General features: G+C 40.6%; 1 protein-coding gene across 1 annotated transcript in view; it reads left to right on the plus strand.

The window, feature by feature from the left end:
- The first annotated feature begins 11,768 nt into the window (after positions 1–11,768).
- The window catches only part of ALDH1A1 (aldehyde dehydrogenase 1 family member A1), a 53,505-nt gene continuing 42,353 nt past the window's right edge, over positions 11,769–22,920 (plus strand). Inside the window, exon 1 of the mRNA XM_046023790.1 lies at positions 11,769–11,897. Within this exon, the coding sequence (XP_045879746.1) occupies positions 11,832–11,897 (66 nt within the window). The 5' untranslated portion in view covers positions 11,769–11,831. The remainder of the gene's footprint in view (positions 11,898–22,920) is intronic.

Raw genomic sequence — 22,920 nt, forward strand, 5'->3', positions numbered from 1 at the left:
GATCATATGATAGTTGTCTTTCTCCGATTGACTTATTTCACTAAGCATGATACGCTCTAGTTCCATCCACGTCGTCGCAAATGGCAAGATTTCATTTCTTTTGATGGCTGCATAGTATTCCATTGTGTATATATACCACATCTTCTTGATCCATTCATCTGTTGATGGACATCTAGGTTCTTTCCATAGTCTGGCTATTGTAGACATTGCTGCTATAAACATTCGGGTACACGTGCCCCTTCGGATCACTATGTTTGTATCTTTAGGGTAAATACCCAGTAGTGCAATTGCTGGGTCATAGGGTAGTTCTATTTTCAACATTTTGAGGAACCTCCATGCTGTTTTCCAGAGTGGTTGGACCATCTTGCATTCCCACCAACAGTGGAGGAGGGTTCCCCTTTCTCCACATCCTCTCCAGCATCTGTCATTTCCTGACTTGTTAATTTTAGCCATTCTGACTGGTGTGAGGTGATATCTCATTGTGGTTTTGATTTGTATTTCCCTGATGCCGAGTGACGTGGAGCACTTTTTCATGTGTCTGTTGGCCATCTGGATGTCTTCTTTGCAGAAATGTCTGTTCATGTCCTCTGCCCATTTCTTGATTGGATTGTTTGTTCTTTGGGTGTTGAGTTTGCTAAGTTCCTTATAGATTTTGGATACTAGCCCTTTATCTGATATGTCGTTTGCAAATATCTTCTCCCATTCTGTCAGCTGTCTTTTGGTTTTGTTAACTGTTTCCTTTGCTGTGCAAAAGCTTTTGATCTTGATGAAATCCCAATAGTTCATTTTCGCCCTTGCTTCCCTTGCCTTTGCCGTTGTTCCTAGGAAGATGTTGCTGCGGCTGAGGTCGAAGAGGTTGCTGCCTGCGTTCTCCTCAAGGATTTTGATGGATTCCTTTCTCACATTGAGGTCCTTCATCCATTTGGAGTCTATTTTCGTGTGTGGTGTAAGGAAGTGGTCCAATTTCATTTTTCTGCATGTGGCTGTCCAATTTTCCCAGCACCATTTATTGAAGAGGCTGTCTTTTTTCCATTGGACATTCTTTCCTGCTTTGTCGAAGATTAGTTGACCATAGAGTTGAGGGTCGATTTCTGGGCTCTCTATTCTGTTCCACTGGTCTATGTGTCTGTTTTTGTGCCAGTACCATGCTGTCTTGATGATGACAGCTTTGTAATAGAGCTTGAAGTCCGGAATTGTGATGCCACCAACTTTGACTTTGTTCTTGTACAGGAATTCAGTAAAGTGTCAGGATATAAAATCAATGCACAGAAATCAGTTGCATTTCTGTACACCAACAACAAGACTGAAGAAAGAGAAATTAAGGAGTCAATCCCATTCACAATTGTACCCAAAACTATAAGATACCTAGGAATAAACCTAACCAAAGAGACTAAGAATCTATACACAGAAAATTATAAAGTACTCATGAAAGAAATTGAGGAAGACACAAAAAAATGGAAAAATGTTCCATGCTCCTGGATTGGAAGAATAAATATTGTGAAAATGTCTATGCTACCTAAAGCAATCTACACATTTAATGCAATCCCTATCAAAATACCATCCATTTTTTTCAAAGAAATGGAACAAATAATCCTAAAATTTATATGGAACCAGAAAAGACCTCGAATAGCCAAAGGTAGTGTTTTCTTTTTAAAAAAAAATATATCATTATCTGCAAGCACGTCCCATTTTTTAATCAAAACATTTTTATGTCTTTTTTTTCTCTTTTCTTTCTCAGTCTTACAAAGGATGCTATCTTCTTATTTTGTTCAAAAAGTCAAACCTTTAGCTTTGTTGACTTTCTCTATTTTGTCTCTTTTTTTTTCCCATTTAATTCATGCCTGTCTTAGCCCTCACTACGTCCTCTTTCTACTTTTAGACGTATACTGCTGTGGATTTCTTTGCCTCTTAAAGTGAACAATTCATTCCATTTGAAAAACTTTCTTTGACCGAATTTTCAGGAACAAAAATTTCCTTTGAAGTATCTTTTTTCTTTTCTTTTTTTTTTTCTTTTTGTTGGACCTCACAGATTTTAATACATGGTAATGTTATTATCGTACATTTCTGGGCAGACTATTGTTTTCATTCCCAAAGTAAGTCACCAAATGGAAATACAATTTAGCTTTATTTCCTGCATGCAAGGATTTTTTAATATTAGAAAAAACCATAAATGTACCTGACAACATACAGAGTTAAAAAGAAAAAGTTAGGGGCGTCTGGGTGGCTCAGTGGGTTAAGCCTCTGCCTTCAGCCCGGGTCATGATCTCGAGGTCCTGGGATTGAGCCCCACATCCGGCTCTCTGCTCGGCGGGGAGCCTGCTTCCCCCTCTCTCTCTGCCTGCCTCTCTGCCTGCTTGTGATCTCTCTTTCTGTCAAATAAATAAATAAAATCTTTAAAAAAAAAAAAAAGAACATTCATTAAACTAATAATGAGTTTCTAAATATAAACAAATGAAACCCATTATTCAAATCAATCTAAATGAGAAAACACTAGCCCATGCTGGAGAATTTGGAGCCACAGAGTCATTTTCCATTGAAGGTGGAAGTATTGATTGATAGACCCACTTAGGCATTGTATCCCAAAGTTTAACATTCATATTCCTGAAGAACTAGCAAATCTGATTTCAGATATACAGTCAACAGAAATATACACAAGAATGTTTATAGAAACACTATTCACAATGGCGGATCCCCAAAACTCATTATCAAAAGACTGGATGAATAAACTATGATCAGAAAGGTATAATATACAAGAGTCGAAATGAAGAAACCACAGTGATGTACAGTAATGTGGATGACTCCTACCAACGTAGTGTTTCAGAAGAAAATAAGTTTGTTTTTATAAAGTTAGGAATAACTTAAATTTAACTACACACCACATACATGGCATTCTTGGAGTACAGAGAGACACAAGAGAAATCAGTCAAGAGAGTAATGAAGACGGGTTTCATAATTCTCTCATTTGGGTGGGAAAGAGGAGACAAAGCAGTCAGATAAAGGACCACAAGTACCCATGTAGGTTATTTTCCAAGTATTTTGTTTTACATATTGGCTTGCTAATGCTTACTGTCATTATATATAACTATTTATGTACCCCCCAACACACACACACACACACACACACACACACACACACACAAAGATGCATCGGAAGTTCCAAAGGAATCATTTCAGGGTCACAGCAAAAACCAGTAGACACACCTTGCTGGAATTTTGAAAATGTTCTAAGAAAAGAACTATTTAGGGAAGTGTGGGCAGCCCACAAGGGGTACTGCAGACCCCAGAGCTGACACACGTGAGAAGCTGTTACCACTCCTGAAAGCCTGAAGTTGCAAGAGGGGAAACGGTGTTACCGGAGCCTGGGGAATAATGGGGCTGTAGAGGCCGAAGCTCCACAGGGAGAGGGACACTCAGCTGAGCCTGCAGTCCTAGGAGGAAGACTCAGCCTGGCCAGAGTGTCATTCAGGCATAAAAGAAACAAGGCGGGAAGGGCTTTTCTCTCTTCCTGTACTTCCTTCGCCTGTCCATGTTCCCTGTCCCACCTGCCCCCCACCCTTTCCTATTGGTTGAACTAAATCAGAAGCTGGAGAGCTAGGTCTTGAGGCAAAGAGATGAAGTGGATCTCGGATGGAAAACAATATCCACTAAATCAACATGCACGCAAACATTTAAATAAACATGCACCGACAATTGCGTGGATTTGGGGAGGGATGTAAACACGTTTAAAGTGTCCCAAGTATTTGTCTTCACCAAGAAAAGACTAAAGTCACCAATCAATTAATTATACTTTGGGAAGTGACAAAATAAAAACCTTTAATTTCTCAAGTAACCATTAAAATAATAGTAAAGACAATATATAATTCCCAACCTGAGAGAGAAAATAAAGAATTAATTTTTAAATTAATTAAAATGTATGTACCCTAAATGTAAACTTAAAATTTAGGGGCACCTGGGTGGCTCAGTTGGTTAAGTGGTTGAGCATCTGCCTTTGGCTCAGGTCATGATCCCAGAGTCCTGGGATTGAGCCCCACATCTGGGCTTCCCCGCTCAGTGGGGCGCCTGCATCTCCCTCTCCTCCCAGCTTGTGCTCTCTGTCGTTATCTCTCTTGCGTGCATGAATAAATAAAATAAAAATCTTGAAAAAGAAATTTAAAGCAATAAAGATAAAATTTAGTTTAATTTTAATGCTAACGTCTTAATAATTTAAAATCAGTTTTAAAAAGAAGTCAGGAGAGAAGAACAGAGTAGATAAGATCGAAGTATTTAGTAAGATGGTTGAATTTTTGTTTGTTTTTGGTAAGATGGGAGAATTTTTAAACATAAATTCATCAGTACAGTATGTTACATGTGAATAAAGGAAATGATCCAATTAAAAGAGAACATTTGTGAGATTGCATAAGTACATAAAACCCAACTATGGGCCATTAAAGAGCCACATGCAACAGGGGCACCTGGGTGGCTCAGTTGGCTAAGTGTCTGCCTTTGGCTTGGCTTGTGGTCCCAGGGTCCTGGGGTTGAGCCTGTGTAGGGCTCGGCAGGGAGGCTGCTTCTCCCTCTGCCCCCACCACTCGTGCTTGCTCTCTCCCACTCAAATAAATAAAATATTTTTAAAAATTAAGAAAAAAATTAGAAAAAAAAAGACATAAGAAACAAACAAATAGAAATTAGAGAACTATATGCAACACAGATGCGGAAGATGGGGGAAGTGTCTTATGCAAACCCCAGCCAAAGGAAAAGCTCTTGTAGGGATAATTTATCAAAGGAAACTCCAAGGCAAAAAGCATAGAGAGGAACAGGGAGAGCCTATCATGACAAAAGAAAAAGAAAAAAAAAAAAGTTCAATTCCCCAGGAAGACAAAGTCATGCCACGTTTATAAGTACATAAAAATATAGCTGTACTAAATAAGCTGCCATGATTCAGGGGTTGTTTATTGCCAGCCAATAGAGAAACTAAGAAATGCACCTCAAAATAAATCATGAGTCAGGGAAGACACCACCATGAAAATGTGGAAGTACCTTTAATTGACCGAAAATGAAAATGCTATATCCAGTCTTCTTGATGTTGCTAAAGATATGCAGAGAGGGAAATTTAGAGCTTTAAATGGAAGAAGGCTGAAAACCAAATGATCTAAGTATCCAGAAGTTAGAACCTTGAGAAAAGAGAATGGAAGAAACAGTGAGGTTATGAGCAGAAATTAATCAAACAAATAAACAGTACAGATCCACGGAGCCAGAAGTTCTTTGAAACACTGATAACACTGACAGTCTCCTGATAAGATAACAATGGGACCATTTGACAGACTCTCAAAGGAGATAATTATCACTGAAGAAAGGGTTGAGGTAAAAGAATAATGAATGTCTAGAGATAATTTTACTTTTTAATGTTTTTTAAAGATTTATTTATTGTTTGATTATTTATTTTAGAGAGAGAGAGAGAAAGCATGGGGGTTGGGGGTACAGAGGGAGATGGAGAGAAAGTCTTAAGCAGACTCCGTGCTGAGTGTGGAGCCCCACGTTGGGCTGGATCTCACAACGCTGAGATCATGACCCGAGCCAAAACCAAGAGTCTGACACTTAACCCACTGTGCCACACAGGCACCCCTGAAGCACTGGTCAAAGAACTTTCCAAATAAATGGATAAAATAAAATAGAAATTCATTGACTAGGGTAATAACTATATAATTGTGATTCCTTTGGGATGGTGAAAAAACAATTTATAACAGACATACAGCATGTCGAACAGGAATAGAGAAATTTTGTGTGAGCTGGTGATTAAAGTTACACATGCTTTAAGAGTGTTATGAGCGTGTTAAGTTTAGGTTAACCAATAAAAATACAAGAAAACAAGAAAAAAAGGCAAATTTTTGTTATTGTTGCTGTTATACACTGTATGAGTCCACGTGAAACAAATACGCAGGCTCTTGAGTTTGGAAACCCAGTTAAGATGCACCAAGCAGGCATCTGACATGTACAACCAGAGCCTGGAAAATGAGTTTGGATTGTGGTTCTAGATCTGGGTACATACACGCAACTTTAAAATATGGGAACAGATCCAAGCATGCAAATGCACTTGCCCCAATGAAAGGATTACTGAAAAAAATTAACAGTTTTCATACATCATCTGTCACATTTTACTTTTGCAATTGAATAAATATCCACTTACACAGCCACTGAAAGTGAAAGATTTTTAGGAGATTGAGCACCTGAGAAGTCTCTACTCCATGGTACAAACGGGAGGCTTTCCTTTATTTGAGCGTGAATATTTCTATATAAGCAATAAACCAGGATAAGGTGCAGAGTCGTGATCAATGACAGCAGCTGCTTTTTCGGCAGTCCTGCCTTCAGTGATCTGTGTCTTTGGTTGCTGGGGTTGTTCTAACAAATTAACAAGTGTCCGCAAACTCGGTGGCCTAAAAACAACACGTATTTATTTTCCCCAATTGCAAAGTTCAGAGGTCTGAAATCAGTTTCACTGGCCAATACCAAAGGGCCTGTTCCTCCCAGAGGCTCTATGGGAAGAGGCTCCTTGCATCTTCCAGCTTCTGGAGGTGTGTTGCTTGTGTTCCTTGGCTTCTGGTCCCTTCCTCCGTCATCAAAGCTGGCAGCTTCAGTGATCACATTGCCTTCTCCTTGTGGGGTCAAGTCTCCCTTGCTCTCCGCTTCAAGGGACATTTGTGATGGCATTTAGTACCTGCCCCAATAATCCAGGATAATTTCTCATCTCAGAATCCTTAATCACATCTGCAAACTTTTCTTTATCATATGAGGTCAAATTCACAGATTCCAAGGATAACTTTGAGAGCCACTATTCAAAGGGAAAATTATATAAATCTACAACCAAGGGAATCATGTGATCCTGCATAATTTCAGGATTCCAGGAATGACACTAGAATTGAAATTCAGTTATTCACCTTTCCAAATGCTGAGGCCAAGGTCAAAGGTATATTGCAGATTTTGGCCAAATCCGAAGGGTGAAGTATAATTTCTTAGCACCCCTACACAGTACACAGCTTTAACAATCTACTTTTTTAAAAAATTAAATTACAATATATTTCAAAAGTTTATCAGGTCCTTCCTCAATTATTTGTTTATTACCTATGTATTTTGCTAAAGCACAAACTACCTAACCATTTGGTATTTTCCTATTTTATAAATAATATATTCAAGACACTTGTTCACAACTTACATATATTTTTGGTTGTTTCCTTAAAATGAATTTCTAGAAGTAGAACAACTAAAACAAAGGTTCAAACATTTTTTTAAAGATTTTATTTATTTATTTGACAAAGAGAGAGATCACAAGTAGGCAGAGAGGCAGCAGAGAGAGAGGTGGAAGCAGGCTCCCCACTGAGCAGAGAGTCCAATGCGGGGCTCGATCCCAGGACCCTGAGATCATGACCTGAGCTGAAGGCAGAGGCTTAACCCTCTGAGCCACCCAGATGCCCCATGGGTTCGAACATTTTTTTTTTTAAATTTGATATAATGCGTAAGTGCTATTGAGCTCTGACCAAAACTGTAGGAAAAGGGCCATTTCTCTGGACTTTAGCAAGTACTGTGACTAGCATGAAAAAAATGCCCTTCTTCTCATAGAAATGCCATCCTATTGCTGTATATTTCACAATCCTTAATTATGTTTATTGGGGCTATATTTGGGTGAGACCACTCTCTGAGAAACTTTCTTCACTTACGATCACAATTTAACTCACTGGTCAGATTCACTTGCACTTCTGGATTTCCTTTAAAATTATTCTGTCTGTATGATTTGCTTGCATCAAGTTCAAAAATCAGGGTTAAAAAAGATGGTTGGCATTAGAAGTTAGGATATGGGTGATATCCCAGTTTAGGGTGAGGAAAAGAGGATAAGGGTGGGAAGGAGGTACAACATGGTCTTTGGGGGTGCCCATATTGTCCTATTCTGACCCCAGTGGTGGTGATTTTCCTGTGTTCCTTTTATGATTATTGAGATGTACGCTTCCAATTTTTGCAGTTTTTTTCTGTATGGTGTATTTGACTTGAAAATATTTTTCAAAAATGTTTAAAAAGTAAAAAGCAAGAACACGACCCTGACCACTCCTGTGTTCACTCTGTTTAGGACACAGCCTCTCCTGCTTACCGTTCACAGAATAGCTGCTCTGAAACCTGATCACTCAAGTGAATCTCGTCTTTAAACTACAGGATTAAATGTTATGTAAATTGCACATTTATCAGGAGGAAAAGCAGGGTTGTATCTACGAAAACTACGCATAAAGTTGAGTGTTAAGCAAACACCCAACCTTCCCAGTGGTTAAACACATTACTCAATGATCTGTGCCCAAGACGACCGTAAAACAATACAGGAAATGTCCTAAAACTTACAAAGTCGCCTACATTCAGATTGCCTCAAAAGTGCCATTAGTGTCCTGAATTTCTCTCTCCACTTTGAGGAAACAAGCACACTGTGAATGCTGTGTAAGGTTATTCCAAACTCTGGCAGCTGACCCAGTGCTAAGAAATGGCTTCAGCCCGGTAAAGTTTAGCGAAGACCTATTTCAATTAAAATCATGATCTTATGGAGACCTTTGTCTACTGATTGTTTTAGTGGCTTTCCTAACTGATATCAGAGAGGAGGGGCACCTGCCCTACCCTTAGGAACACAAAATGAAGAGGAAACAACAATAGGGTATGTGAAGAGCGGGAGAAATCAGGAGTGAGGAGATAATGCTAATTGGAGAAGAATTGGCAGATGAGCAGAAATCAGCCCACAACACATACAATCAGGTGCTCACAGGCTGCCTCCCACCTCCATTGTTAACTCCAGCATGCCAACCAAGGACAGATGCTGTCCCCCAGGCAAGACCAGCTTTTTCCAAATTGTTAAAGCCCAAATGCGCCCAAGAACAATGCGGTGTCTGCAGAAATTGCGGTGATCAAAGGCAAAGGGATCTTTCCCTCTCTGGCTCAGCCAACCGGCAGACTCACCCAGCCATGCTTAAGGCAACAGTGGAGAGATGGGGAAGGGACATTGCTGAGCAAAAGCAATTTAGCTCCAGCAAAGTGATCCTGGATTTTGAAATCAGGAAATGTAAAAAGCAGCTCTTTTTATTTCACCATATAATTACGCTTGTTTTAACAAATTTGAGTGACTTCTATTTCAATAGAAATAGAAATGGATGGGATCGGCTCCATTATCTTTTCAGCGATGGAGCGTCGCGTGGAACTCCAGAAAGAGATTCCTTTTAAAAGGAGATCGTGGTTTCAGCAATGGTCGAAGTCATGGTTTGTGTGTTCCTTGGCATCGTGACAGCTTTCCAGAAAGGGCTGGAAAAAGTTAGATGCAAGAGAAGAATCAATTATGCTTCTCTTTCTCTCCCACTGCTCTGCCCCCATGCGTGTGCATGTGTAATTTAGCTTGCCCGTAATGAGGATTGGAAGATCAAACATCTTTTGTCTGTCACTCCCAAATTCAAGTCCATACATACAAAAATACAATAAAAATACCCAGCCCTGGGCTCAGTCTTGACGTGGATCTCTTTTGGCCCTGTGCTTTCACCAAAGTCATGTGGGTGTGGGAGGGACAGAGTGGTCAGGTAAAGCCTTCCATCCATGCCACTGTTTCCGGGAACACACTATTCCACAAGAAAAGCTTTAGGGACGGGATGACCACTGACTTCAAAAATAGAGACCTCAGGCCCTGTGGTTTCTGAGCAGGAAAAAAAACCAACCCTCCCCTTCAAGGAAGATGAAGGTGGGAGAATTCCTGATTCTAATCACTGTGTTTTACCCTTAAAAAGCTACTTGGTAAATATTTGTTGAAATTAAATGGACAGGGACGGTAACCTGTTTCCCAAGCCATTCCTTTTACCTACCTTCGGTCATGTCTGATGCAAAGGGAAATATTCTTAGGTAATTCATTATTCAGTGCAAAGGAGTCAAGGATGAGAGCATGCAGGTAGTAAGGCAACACACCGAGAGTGTCAGGAGGCTTTGCACTTTCACTGTCGGGACATGAAATGGACCAGTGTTTGGATCCATGGACAACTGCAAAGCTGGAAGAGGGAGACAGCAGCAAAACCCAGCTGTCTGGGCACAGCCAGAGCTCCGCTCTGCGAGTTACATAACAGCTGTTGTGTAATTGTGCATTTAACTCAAAACACATTTCTAAAAGGCAAAACAATTCCGATTTTCCCAAAAGAAAGGAATGGAGAGCAAGAGAAAGGAGGAGGAATGGAGAAAGAGAGCAGAATGTTGAAAGAACACAGAAGTTTCCTCCTGGCCTTCAAGCAGGAGGTGGAGGGGAGGCACGGTCCTTGGAGATGGTTGGCTTAGAAAGTGGGGGCTGGCCCATGAGCCAGATCTGGGCTGCCTCCTGTTTTTGTAAATTAAATATTATTGGAAAGCACCTATACTCTTTAATGTATCTATTGTCTCTCGTTTCGTTCATGTAGAGTCGAATAAGTTACAACAGAAACCATCTGGCCTAGAAAATATTTTCTCTTTAACAAAGTTTGCCGACCCTACTTGTAGATGAATGAAAGGGCTAGTAACCGTGAGTGTCCGTGAGGGCAGCTAGTCACTTAGGGAACCCGCCTGGAAATGAAACTCTGGTTTGCACTTGTTAGATCTGTGATCTTAAGCAAGCGGCTTGCTGTCTCTTTATCTGTAGAATGGGGAACCAAGTAAGAATGGAAAACTGACCAAAAAAAACTGTGTCTGATTTGTAACAACTATTCACTGAACCTTCATTTCCCTACCTAAATCCCATATTGGGGGGAGCTGGCAGTTTTCCCTGGATGAAAAATAATTGTGGTTCTTAACTCTCAGTAATCAGAATTAAGAGTATCCACAGTTTTCTTTTATGTTCCTATTGTAACTTTTGGTTCAGCTTCAATACAATAAAGTTTTGTGTTTAACATGGGAGGAGTACAGTTAAACATTCCTTTTTTTAACAATCCCAACTTGAAACACTCATTTTTAAGAAACTGATTTCCTTAGGGTCCTGTTTAAATCTTTTGCACCATTGCCTGTACCAGTCATTGATAAATATAGCCAGCTTCCCAAACCTTAGGTTGGTCTCATTTTAGATGGTTTTAACAGACGATATTGCCATCTTGCTGTTGTGGTGACTGTGTGTGAAAGTGGACTCCAGGATCTGTAAAAAGCCTGCTGACTTTTCTATTCCCCCATGTAACGTAATGATCATGTAGAGTCTGTGAAATCACAGTGGGTCTGCTTACCCACTGATAATACACTCGACTGGTCGGATCTTGTAAAGCTGACTTGGTCTATCCAGAAGGACTGTCTTCCCACTCCGCTTTTCTGGGACCTGGGCTGATTCGCTGAAAGCATTGTCCTGAAGACACCTGGCCAGGGACCTGTCCTCACCAGCGTCTGCTGAGAACAAGTGCCCTTTGAGACTTTTTTTTTCAATCCTCCAATTCTCTGAGTCCAAGTCTGTCAGAGCAAGGAAAGTTTCACAGTGGCATAAAAAGCCCGAAAAGCCAAAAAATCATAACTGGCCTTAGTGGCCAGAGCAGCTGCCCTGCATATCCTCATCGCAGGTTTCGGCTTTGTAAATTAATTCGTCTGCAAATAGTGCCCTGTCTCCAGCTGCAGTTTAAACGCTGGAGAGCTGGTTTCTTAAGGATTTAAGTTTAAAGTCAAGGGCTTCCTGCCCTAGGTGTTACAAATAAGTAGTGTCGTTTTCTTTTCGCTCTGAGTTGGTTCATCCAATCATAGTCCGGTATGCAAATAGACCTTAGCCCGTGCAGATAAAAAGGAACAAATAAAGCCAAGGGCTCAATCAGAACCAAATCGCTGAGCCTGTCACCTGTGTTCCAGGAGCTGAACCAGAAATGTCGTCCTCAGGCATGCCAGACTTACCTGTCCCACTCACCAATTTGACATATAAATATACGAAGGTTAGTACAATTTATATTTGCTGCTTTGCCTCTCAGGTTTATAAAAACGACATGTGCTGAAAGCATAAAAGGTCAATGTGAGTAAACTTGGGCAAGGAGCCCTTTACAAATACAAAAATAAAAGGCTTGCAAAATGCAGGTTTGGGTTATAGTGTCTTGATCAAATAATGATTTCTAAATCGTATCAGGCAATGTTTCATAAGTTTATTTCTTAAAATGTGTCTAAGTGAAAGGAATTCTCTTCTGTGTGAAGGGTTCTTGCCCTAGGGTTCAGTGGACTTTTCTGTGCAGTTCTATTGACTTCAGCATTGCTCAGCATATATGATAAGAGAGGCAAGTACTTACTAGAGAAGCTTACTGGAAAGAGCCAAACAAATAGGAAATGATTATTTTTTTTAAGAAAAGAAGAAACCCCGTGCTGAAGTAACATGGCTTTTCTATATGTTTAGTGATTGTCAAAATCGAAGGACTTACCTCCGATAATTTGATGAAAGCTCCTGTTTCAAAAAACTCCAAATGGACCTACATTGTTTAGCCTATTAGGGGCAAAGAAAGCATTCTTACTTCTCTCTTCAGCCAAGTTTGTTGCCATTGGAGGAGATGCATAATTGTTAACTGATAAATATTTAGAGAAACAACAGCAGGCGCCAGATCCAGACTTAAAAAATCCACAAGCTAGGGAGAACGAGGAAATGGATCCTATTTGAGCCATTCGAAATTATCCCTGAACTTTTGGGTTTCACATTGTTATATGCCTGCTTTCCTGTCGGAGTCTAGAACTCCCAGGAAAAGAGATAAAACAAGCAAACAAACCAATCTGAAAAAAATCACTTAAAATTGGTTTTATGGTACACTGCAGAAAGTAAGGTGAGAAAGGAACCCTTCCATCTCAGGAAGAGCCATTTTGCCTTCTGAATTAGCCAATGAAAAATCAAGAGCAATATAATTTCATGATAAAGTGAAAGCCCCTCTAGTATTTATTTACTCCCTTACTTGTAACCATGGATGATTTTGAAATCCTAAGGCCAGTTATATTTTCATTTTCATAAGCACAACAAATGAGGAAGTTGCTCAGCTGACTGGTTCTTTTCCTTAGGAAAAGTGTCTGCAGAGATCAGATTGTGCCTTTAACATGGTTGGTCAGCAGCTATAAAGTGTAGTAAGGTATTATCTTTATGAGGTTTTATTAAAAAGGAAAACTTTTTTTTTTCATTTAATTTTATTCCAAATGAGAACATGGAAAATGTGATGAGTCCATACCCTCCAACAATTTGCCCTTGGCAAAAGTTTGCCTGAAAAGATGACAAGACTCCAGTCTTCCCAACTTTCTTACTCCAAATTGGTCATTCACAAGAAATTTCGATCTAAAGCAGGCACATTTAAGAATGCATTTCATAAACGTCAGAATCATTGGCAAAGACTGAAAATTATCTCATTACTATTACTACAGAGTCTTTTCTTTTTTTCTGTGATACTACTTGGGAAAATATTGTAGTAGTCTGAATGTCACATTTTTTAAAATTTGGCTTTGCAGAAGTTTGCAGTCTTCTACGTGTATCTTGAGGAAGTTCTAAAGTGAAGTATTCTCTCTACTAAATTATGCTTCATTTGGTAGCTATAAATTGAGCATGTAAGAACAAAACAGTAATGAACAAATGAGATGGTCCTTAAAATCTAGCATACAAACACAGATCTAGTGATCCTTTAACACAGAGAGATGTTTTCAAGATTGGAATCCGCTGTTCACTTCAAAGCCATTCGACGAGAACACCCCTCTAAGGAAAATGATGGACCTAAGGGTTGAAAAGAAGGCACGATTAAAAAAGCAGCCATTTGCTTTTGCGTTTAGGAACTTTCAGGGTAGAAACACCCAATGCAAGTGAGTGAATCTCTATAAATCTCTTCTGTTCAGATAGCATTTTATTGTCTGATTTATTGGTTACAGCATTTTCACACTTGGGAGGACACCAGTTATGTATGTAATTAAATCTAAATGGGTGAGCTTTTTCAAATGCCTTTGCATTTGCTTTTTACTATGCCCCACAGAAGAATTGTATTGGATTTGCACTTGCAAAAGGGGTTGGAAAAATGGCAGTTATTCACTAAGTTTCCTGGTTGCAAACCAAGTAAGCAAGGATTTTATAGTGTCTGTGGAATTCTCTTCTATGGCCGGCCCCTAAACTCTGTATTATTTTTCTCTTACTATGTTAATGTCCTTCGTTATTACCACTAGAAATATATTGGTCACTGGGGCAAGGAAGAGGGAAGAGCCAAGCAGGGTTGATAACAGAGAATTACTACAACTCTGGTAGAACTACATGCTCTCAAATTTGTGACAGCTTTTCACCCAAACAAAAGAAGTCTTTGTTACATATCTTTTATGACTTATTCTCTAGTACAGTCTGATTATGTTTTTATTGTTGTGGGGTGGATAAAACAGAGATTAAGGTTAAGAAATAGTTTCTAAAATGATACAAACGTTTTTAGGATTTCAAGCCTCAATAACATCATTATAAATCCACATAAACTTGGATCCCATTTCTAGGCTTGTTTTTCCCCCTTCCCAGCTCTAAATGAATCCCACATCTGCCAGCTCATCCATTTTACTGAGCCTTTAAATGAAGAGCTTCTTCAAAACTTATGTGATCACTGGGCAAACTACATTACCTTTCTCTGCCTTGGTTTCCTTATGTATAAAATGGGAATAATAAAGGTCCTAATTTCCTAAGGTGGATGAAAGCATTAAATGAGTGTAATGTATATAAACCATTTGAAATCGTGCCTGGACCATGGGAAGTGGTTGATTAACATTGGCTGCCCTGGTCTTCTTTATTTTTCTAAATTCTTTCCAATTTTCCAGAATCCTCTTTTAATCCTCTTTCCAAGACCTATCTCATCATGAATGTTCCTCTCATCTCGTTCTTCTAGTTTTCTTTTTTTTTTTTAAAGATTTTATTTTATTTATTTGACAGAGAGAGAGATCATAAGTAAGCAGAGAGGCAGGCAGAGAGAGAGAGGAGGAAGCAGGCTCCCCGCGGAGCAGAGAGCCCGATGCAGGGCTCGATCCCAGGACCCTGAGATCATGACCTGAGCCGAAGGCAGCGGCTTAATCCACTGAGCCACCCAGGCACCCCACGTTCTTCTAGTTTTCTTGCCATTCTTTCTTGCACAGTCATGCCCCACCTGACAAGGATTTCATTGGTGTGAAGTTCTGAGAGTTTATCCAGGATTTCAAGGATCAAAAATTTTATCTTAAAGGATTCGGTAACTTTGTTTTCCATTCTCCCTTTACCACAGTTTTTTTTGTTTTGTTTTTTACCTTGATAAAAAAAAAGAAAAACAGAAAATTCAAGAAGCCAAGCTTTCTCAGACAGGATTAAAACCCTCAACATATTTAACTTAATTCCTAAACTTAACTCATTGAACAATAAGATGTTCCTACTAGAAAAGATTTTCGTATGCTAATGACATTTCATAAACTGACAGACTCAGGCCCATACACTCAGGAAATAATTATAGCTAAAATTCATTGTGTTTCCTCTTTAGCAATGACTGCTTAAGTTATTTGCAATAACTCTATTTACTTCTCATGATAACCCTATGGGGAGTTTCCTCCTCCTGTTTTATAGATGAGGAGACTGAGGACCAGAGTGGCTAAGTAACTTGCCTTAAATCATACAGCTAGAGAGTGACAAAACTAGACTTCGAATGGGGCCAGTCTGAACACTCACACCAAGTGGCTTGTCTAAGATCAATGTTGTTCCGTGGGGACGTGGACTTCCTGGAATCTTATTCTGTCCTTCTTTATTATGACTCTCATTTGTCCATTCTTGATTCCTGGAGGGGACATGACCATGAGGCTTTCCAGCTGCCACTCAGCTGTCCCCAGGCCAACAGGAGAAAGTCGGTGGCCAACTTAGAAAAAGAGGAGAACAATAAGGAAGGCTGGAAGCAAACAGACATTCTGGTTTGATTGAAAAGGTGGGGTTTGGGCTGGGAGAGGCAGCCCTGTAGAGGATTTGGAAATAGGTGTGCCATTTCAATGGGAACTATGTTTTCTCAGCTCCTACAGAGTAACTTTTGGTTGGAGTAAGAGATTCCTTTCCTAGATTTCTGATAAGGTTGTTTAATACATTGCTGTTAAAGGTATCTTTTTGATAGGGAAAAATGATGAATCATGGCATACTATGCACTAGGCACCATATCGCCATTTTAGATTCTTACGGCAAATTCAGGCCACGTCCATTTCCCACGACCCCATTCTCTTCACTCCCATCTCCTGTTTGTCCTTCCATATAGTTAACAAGTCACTGAATAACCACGCTGTGCTTGGTCTTACGGTAGAAGAAGGCTAATAGGGTTTAGGGAGCTTATGTCCCTGGAAGGTGAAGAAAACAAGCAAGTATGTGTATACTTGAATCATGAATTATGATAAATGCTAAAGAGAGGACAACTGAAAGTTGAGAAATGAGGGGGAAGAGCTTTCTTACCATGAGCTTTTAGGGAAGGTTTCTTTAAGAAAGGGACATTGGAGGGGAGCCTGAAGGATGCAGAGCACAAAGTGACCCTGGAGAGCTGAGAAGGGGCGCGGAGACAAATATCCAAGGTAATGGCACATACAACAATGTTTGCAGGCAAGAGCCTGCTGTGTTCACAGAATTATCCAAAGGGCTGTCGTGAGTGTCGAGTGTCGTACAGTTGCCCCTGCTGTCGTAAAGTGAGGGAGGCGAAGGACAGACTAGCGGAGGCTGGAGCTAGAGGCTGTGGCCAGACTTGCTGGTGGACTTTGAAGGAGGGAAACCACACCAAGGGGTGCTTCAAACAAGGCAGGACTTACACCCAAAACCAAGCCGGTTGTGCCAAGGCACGGCTTTCATTTGGGAAACATTTTTAACTCCCTTATGAATGAAGAAATATTTTGTTTGCTTTTGGTTTGGAAGCAGATGAACAAAGAGCTGGGTGGCTGGGAGGTATGGTGGCTTAACAAGACAAACCAGGCTTCCAGTTCCAGCCCTTCTACTTATTTAATGCTATGACCTTGGCCAAGCTTCTAATCTCCTTGAGTTTCAGTTCCCCTGTCTGTAAATTGGGAATAATAATAACTACCTGGGAAAGTGGCCTGAGAATTAAGTGAAGTAATTTGTGGAAAACGCCCAGTGCTTATTAGGCCCTTGGTGCAGGCTCTTTTTAACCCTCTCCTGCCCAAGATGACTCCTACAGTTCTCAAATTATTCAACTCCCAACGTACTGGAATGAATACTTGCAACGCTTGCTGTAGTTTAGAACTGCTTTCATCTACTGATCTCATCTGAGGCTCATAATGAGCCACTGGAAGGGAGTTAGAACATGTTAGTAGTGTCCCATTTTAAAGCTGAGGAACCTGAGTTCAGAGATGTTAGGTGATTTGCTCCAGGTCCCACAGCCCTTAGGAGGCACGTATTAAACATGATGGTAGTAGTGGAACTCTACCGGATTGTCTGTAACAAGTGATTTCATACCTATTGCTTCCTTTGTATCGTTCATCCCTTACTCTGATTGCGAGAGTCAAAATTTGGATGATGAGAAAAGAGGTATGATCTGGGCACTAGATCCCCAGACAGATGGTCCAACAAGAGAGAAGATACTCTAGAGAAGCACTTTCCGAATTTGAATATGCACGTGAATCAGGAAGGGTTCTGGTTGAAATGCAAATTCTGATTCTCTTGGCCTGAGGTGAAGTACCAGATTCTGCATGTCTAACAGGCTTCCAGATTCTGCTGATGCCACTCCAAGGGTGGTCTGTTGACCAGCAGCAAAGGTCCAGTAGTTTAAGGCCAACCTCACATTTTCACCAGCAATGACCACCATCTAGTTGCTTAGGGGCCAGACTTCCTCCTTTTCTCAGAAACCGTTCCCACCCAGCCAGGTCCGATTCACTTACCTTCCCCTTCGGAGAGTGCCTGAGTCCAACAGGAACCAGATGGTGGCTGCAAACAGATGGTGGGACCAACCACTGAATTTTTTCCTGAGAGGTAACCCTTCACTACAAATGCAGTGTTTTAGCTCATCTCCAAAGACTGGTGTCTTGGCAGATTCTTTTGTTCTCTGGCACCTGCCTGCCTCAAGGAACCTAATCAATAGCAATCCTAAAGTAAATAACCCATGCTCTAGAGATCCTATTAGCTCAGTTTCGTCAGGAGTCTCACTACTACAAGCGTTCACATGATTTCTCTACACTGGACTTCACCTACTGAATTCGTCATTAACTGCCTGCCAGAATGAGAGGGCTGGGTGGGAAAACTCGTAGGGTTTATGGGAAACAGCTCCTTTGAAGAGGAACTGAACCAAAAGTTAAGGTAATGCTTCTGAAATGGCATGTGTAATCTGTAGAATGATGTGGTACACAGCTGCATAGAAGAAACCTCATGGGAGTACAAACATTGATAAATGGTGATACACCGGTCTCAGAGTAGTAGTTACCTGGCTTGGGGTGGTGGTTTCAGTTTTATTGACACTAGTATAATTGTGGCCGGATATCTTACACATCTATCAGATTTAAGTAGCAGCGTAGAGCCATGTTCAAAAGAACAGAAGCAATAGTAGCTTCGTAATTAAAACCACGACTAATTGACAGATCGGAGAAGTAGATGTTTGTGTGAACCCAGATTCCAGGACACTGTTATGTTCTGAGTGCATGTGTGTATCCAAACCTCCCACAAATGTTGTTTGCAAGGGATGTAGTGTTTTCATATTTGAGTTTCTGATTATATGTCATCATGTCTCTACCTCCTGACTTTGTTGTAATGTTGAAATTGTTCATGGAAATTTGTTTCCTAGGAATCTGGACAAACACCACAGATTGCAAAACTTTGCCTGAACAACTACCCACTCCTCACCCAGGTCCCATCATGTGACTATTTCCACTGTTTTCCTGATACCTAATAAGAAATTGAAATAATACAAACAACAAATAACTGAATTATGCTATTTGCCCTAAATATGCAGAACTTTCTGGGGCATCTACATCTTACCTCTTCGATACAGGGTATGCGTGACATAAGAGATCCTTGGCAAGTATTTTTGTCCTCGGTGGGAGTATACATTCATGTTACTGAAGTCAGACTACAATATAAAACAGAAATGAAAGGAAAATTTTATTTCTCCCACTTTTGTTTTGGTCACTCTCATTTTGTTTTCATTCCTTTGGGTCAAGTTAAATATTTTCCTCCCATCTGTTATTTCCTCCTTAATTTCCTTTCAGTTTTTTTTTTTTTTTTTTTTTTTTTTTTTTTACTTTCGGTCTCAACATTTTACTTTACTGCCTCAGGGTTTGGGATGAACGGAGTTGCCAGAGATCTAGCTTTGATTCTTTCAAATGTTTAACACTTCTCTGAGACTTTAGTTCAGCCTCTCATTATTCATCCTCCATCTTGTTCTCTAACCTCCTCCCCCAAAGTCTTTGGTACTTCTTTAAGTGCCTGATGCTGAGAAAAGTTTTCCATGTTTACAGCACACATCCCTTCTTGTCCATTTACAACAGCCATCACTCCACATGCTGTGACCCAGCATCTCAGGTCTGAAAATTCACACAGGAGACATAATCTGGGGAATTCTGTCACTTTCCTCCCCCTTGGCATATCTTAAAACAAATCCTCCATGCACTGGAAATGTGATCTGTTAAAAAATCTCTCTGCCGGGCGCCTGGGTGGCTCAGTGGGTTAAGCTGCTGCCTTTGGCTCAGGTCATGATCTCAGGGTCCTGGGATCGAGTCCCGCATTGGGCCCTCTGCTCATCAGGGAGCCTGCTTCCCTCTCTCTCTCTCTCTGCCTGCCTCTCTGTCTACTTGTGATCTCTCTGTCAAATAAATAAAAATCTTTAAAAAAAAAAAAATCTCTCTGCCACCAAGAAAGCACCAGTTTCCCTTAAAGGAGCTAGAGCCACTGGCCCTGTTGCAGCCCCAAAGAGATGATGTGAATTTCGGGCAGCCTGAGTATCTACTGGAGGGAGTCACGGGCTCTCTCTCCTTTAAGCCAACAGGTTCCAAAATCTTATACCAACAGGCAAAGCTACTAGGTTTTATTTTGCCTATTAGTTAAATTCAGCTTGATCGAGGCCAGAAATATTTTGAGGAAAGGGCTTATTTATTTAGAATTGTGGCTTTATGCCAATCACATAAAGACATAATCATTTTTATTCTGGAAAGGTCCCCCCCCCAAATTATGACTTATTCTTGGACATTAAACTACAGTCAGGAAACTGCCTTTTTTTCTTTTTAAATCAAAGTTCATGATGTGTCCCTTAAAGCTGGCATATGTAAAATTTAAAGAGTAAAAAATCAATTTTTAAGTTTCCTCAACACTCCCATTGATTGTTTCCCCCAATAAGAAGCACATGATGTCTAAGAGCATGCATAGGAATCTATAATTCCCAATCAATATTAGAACTTTAAGCTGAGGTCCAGTGTACATACATTATTCAAAAGTATCCTGACTGTGAAACTCATAAGTAGAATGTAGTTCATATAGTAGTTAAATGGAACCCAAGATTTTTTTTTTTTTTAACTTCTATGGGATGATCCCCTTCCCCCTAAAGTTGATAAAGACAAACAGCAAATGGAAAATGAGGTTGTTATCATGATAGATCATTTCAACAGGCCTCAAATAGGTTTCATGATGATTATGCCAAACATCCATTAACCTACACTTCTCCACATAACCATTTTTATATAACAGGAAGGATGATTATTCACAAATGTTTGGTCACACAGTTAGCTGAAAGGCAAATGTCAAATGTAAAGCCCACAAAATTAAAACAGAAAAAAAGGTCATTAGAGGAGTTCTTACCAAAACACTTTTCCACAGCTAAGGGAAGAAAAGGTGCGACGCTTGGCCCTCGCAACCACCTTGGTCATCTCATGACGCCATGTTCTAGTCTTATGCTGAAAGGCTTCTGTTGAGGGGAGAACCCATACGTTTTGTAAACTGCAGCCTCTGCTGGTCTCTCACTCCATCCAGTCTCAAGCCTTAAGAACGAACACACGCCTGGAATGTGAAGATCGTCTCCCGGCTTATCTCCCGGGATTCTGGTCGCTCTACCTCAAATCCATTTTGGGTACATTCACATCAACATTCCTCAAACATCCATTTGATCCTGTCATGCCCTTACCACATCCAGAATAGAGTCCAACCATCCCAGTCTGAGGATCAAGATTCACCACAAACTGGCTTCCTTTCCATGGTCGAAACTGATCTATGACTTGTTTCCATAAACTCTCTGCGTGGGGCTCATCTCTTCCCTGTGTTCTGTGTATCCCAAGAGCATTCCCTTCCTTTGCTCGTTTTCTCTCTCCATCAATCCAATACCATCCTTCAAGGCTGCACTCTTCTGGCCCATTGCCCGCCCTTCTGTGGGTTCCACTCTGCAGTGTCCTGATGAAAAGCACTGCTTTGGTTTTTACCGTACATACAACCTTCAATTCTTTATGGGCCGATCTTGATGTGAATACACTCTCTCCTTGGATTCTCAGCCCCTTGAGGGCAGGGGCTCACTCTCTCATACTTACCCACCGTATCTTCCGGATATCTCAAGTATTTACTGTTTGGCAGAACATGATAAGTAATTTAATAGCAAGATACAAAAGGCTGTGTCAGGAAAGAGGGGGAAATAAAAGGTTAAATCCAATTGGACCGATGAGTGAAATCTTCACAAGGAGGTGATACCTGAAGCAAGACTTCAAGAATGAGTAGAAGCGGGGCGCCGGGGCGGCTCAGTGGTTAAAGCCTCTGCCTGCGGCTCATGTCAAGATCTCAGGGTCCCATGTCGGGCTCTCTGCTCAGCAGGGAGTCTGCTTCCCTCTCTCTCTCTGCCTGCCTTTCTGCCTACTTGTGATCTCTGTCTGTCAAATAAATAAATTAAATCTTTAAAAAAAAAAAAAAAAAGAATGAGTAGAAGAAAATAGTGAAACTCCAGTCTGAGGAACAGCACGAATAAAGGTGGGCAGCAGAAGGGCATGGTGTTGGAGACAGTCGAATAAGGCCAAAGTAGAAGCTGAACTGAGGAAATAAAATAAAATCTGGAAAAGCACAATGGGGCCCCCGTATGCTTAGGAGAACCACCTAAGTGTTCTGAGGAGCGGCCAAAATGTGCATTGGAATTGATTTAGGAAGATTATGATAGTGGGGGGTGGGGGTGGGGTTAAATTTCAATTAAGCAGAGGAAGAACAGGGAGTTTTTTGTGTTTGTTTTTTGTTTTGTTGGGGTGTGTGTGTGTGTGTGAGATAGTATAGAAGAGCATGATACCAAAGGATGACTAGGGATTGTGTGTATCATTAACAGGAGAGGGAAAGTGTGTGTGTGTGTGTGTGTGTGTGAGAGAGAGAGAGAGAGAGAGGGAGAGAGAGAGGGAGGGAGAGAATGTGCAAACTATAGAACTGTAGTCTCGGGTCAAGAGCATAAAGCTGGGACGACCGTGAACTGCGTTTGGAACACGTTGATTCAGATATTTCGCAGCCAACCTTTCGGAAGAAAGTATAAAAAAGGAAGGGCTAGAGACGCATAAAGGAAAGCACTTGCCTCAAGCCTAATTATAGGATTCTGCAAAATGTGTTTGCGAGAGCTGGAATGCTAATTCACCCTAAGAGACGTTGAGCAAGTCAGTATTTTAATCTGAATTTATCTTTCTTCAAGTTGAACTCAGATGCCAACACGTTTTTCTTGAAGGACAATAGGAATTGCACGGTTTTCATCTGTATCCCATTATCCTTTCCCACACCCCCACATATGTGTCCTTGGACATCTAGTCTCCTCATCTTAGCGGCTCTGCACCCCCTCCCCTTTATTTACTCACGCTCCCGTCTTCTTCCTGTCGATTCCCGGCTAGCACTGTAATTTTGTGAGCTCCTCTGAATAGTGGCTTGATGCTGTTTGGACACACGAGTAACTGTATCAGTGTGAATAGGCAAATAAGAAGGCTTATCCTTCCCTTTGTTTTTTTGTTTGTTTGTTTGTTTGTTTGTTTTCAGCAAATCACAAATATCATAGTGTG

Source organism: Meles meles, chromosome 11 (assembly GCF_922984935.1).
Source record: "Meles meles chromosome 11, mMelMel3.1 paternal haplotype, whole genome shotgun sequence".
NCBI lineage: Eukaryota > Metazoa > Chordata > Mammalia > Carnivora > Mustelidae > Meles > Meles meles.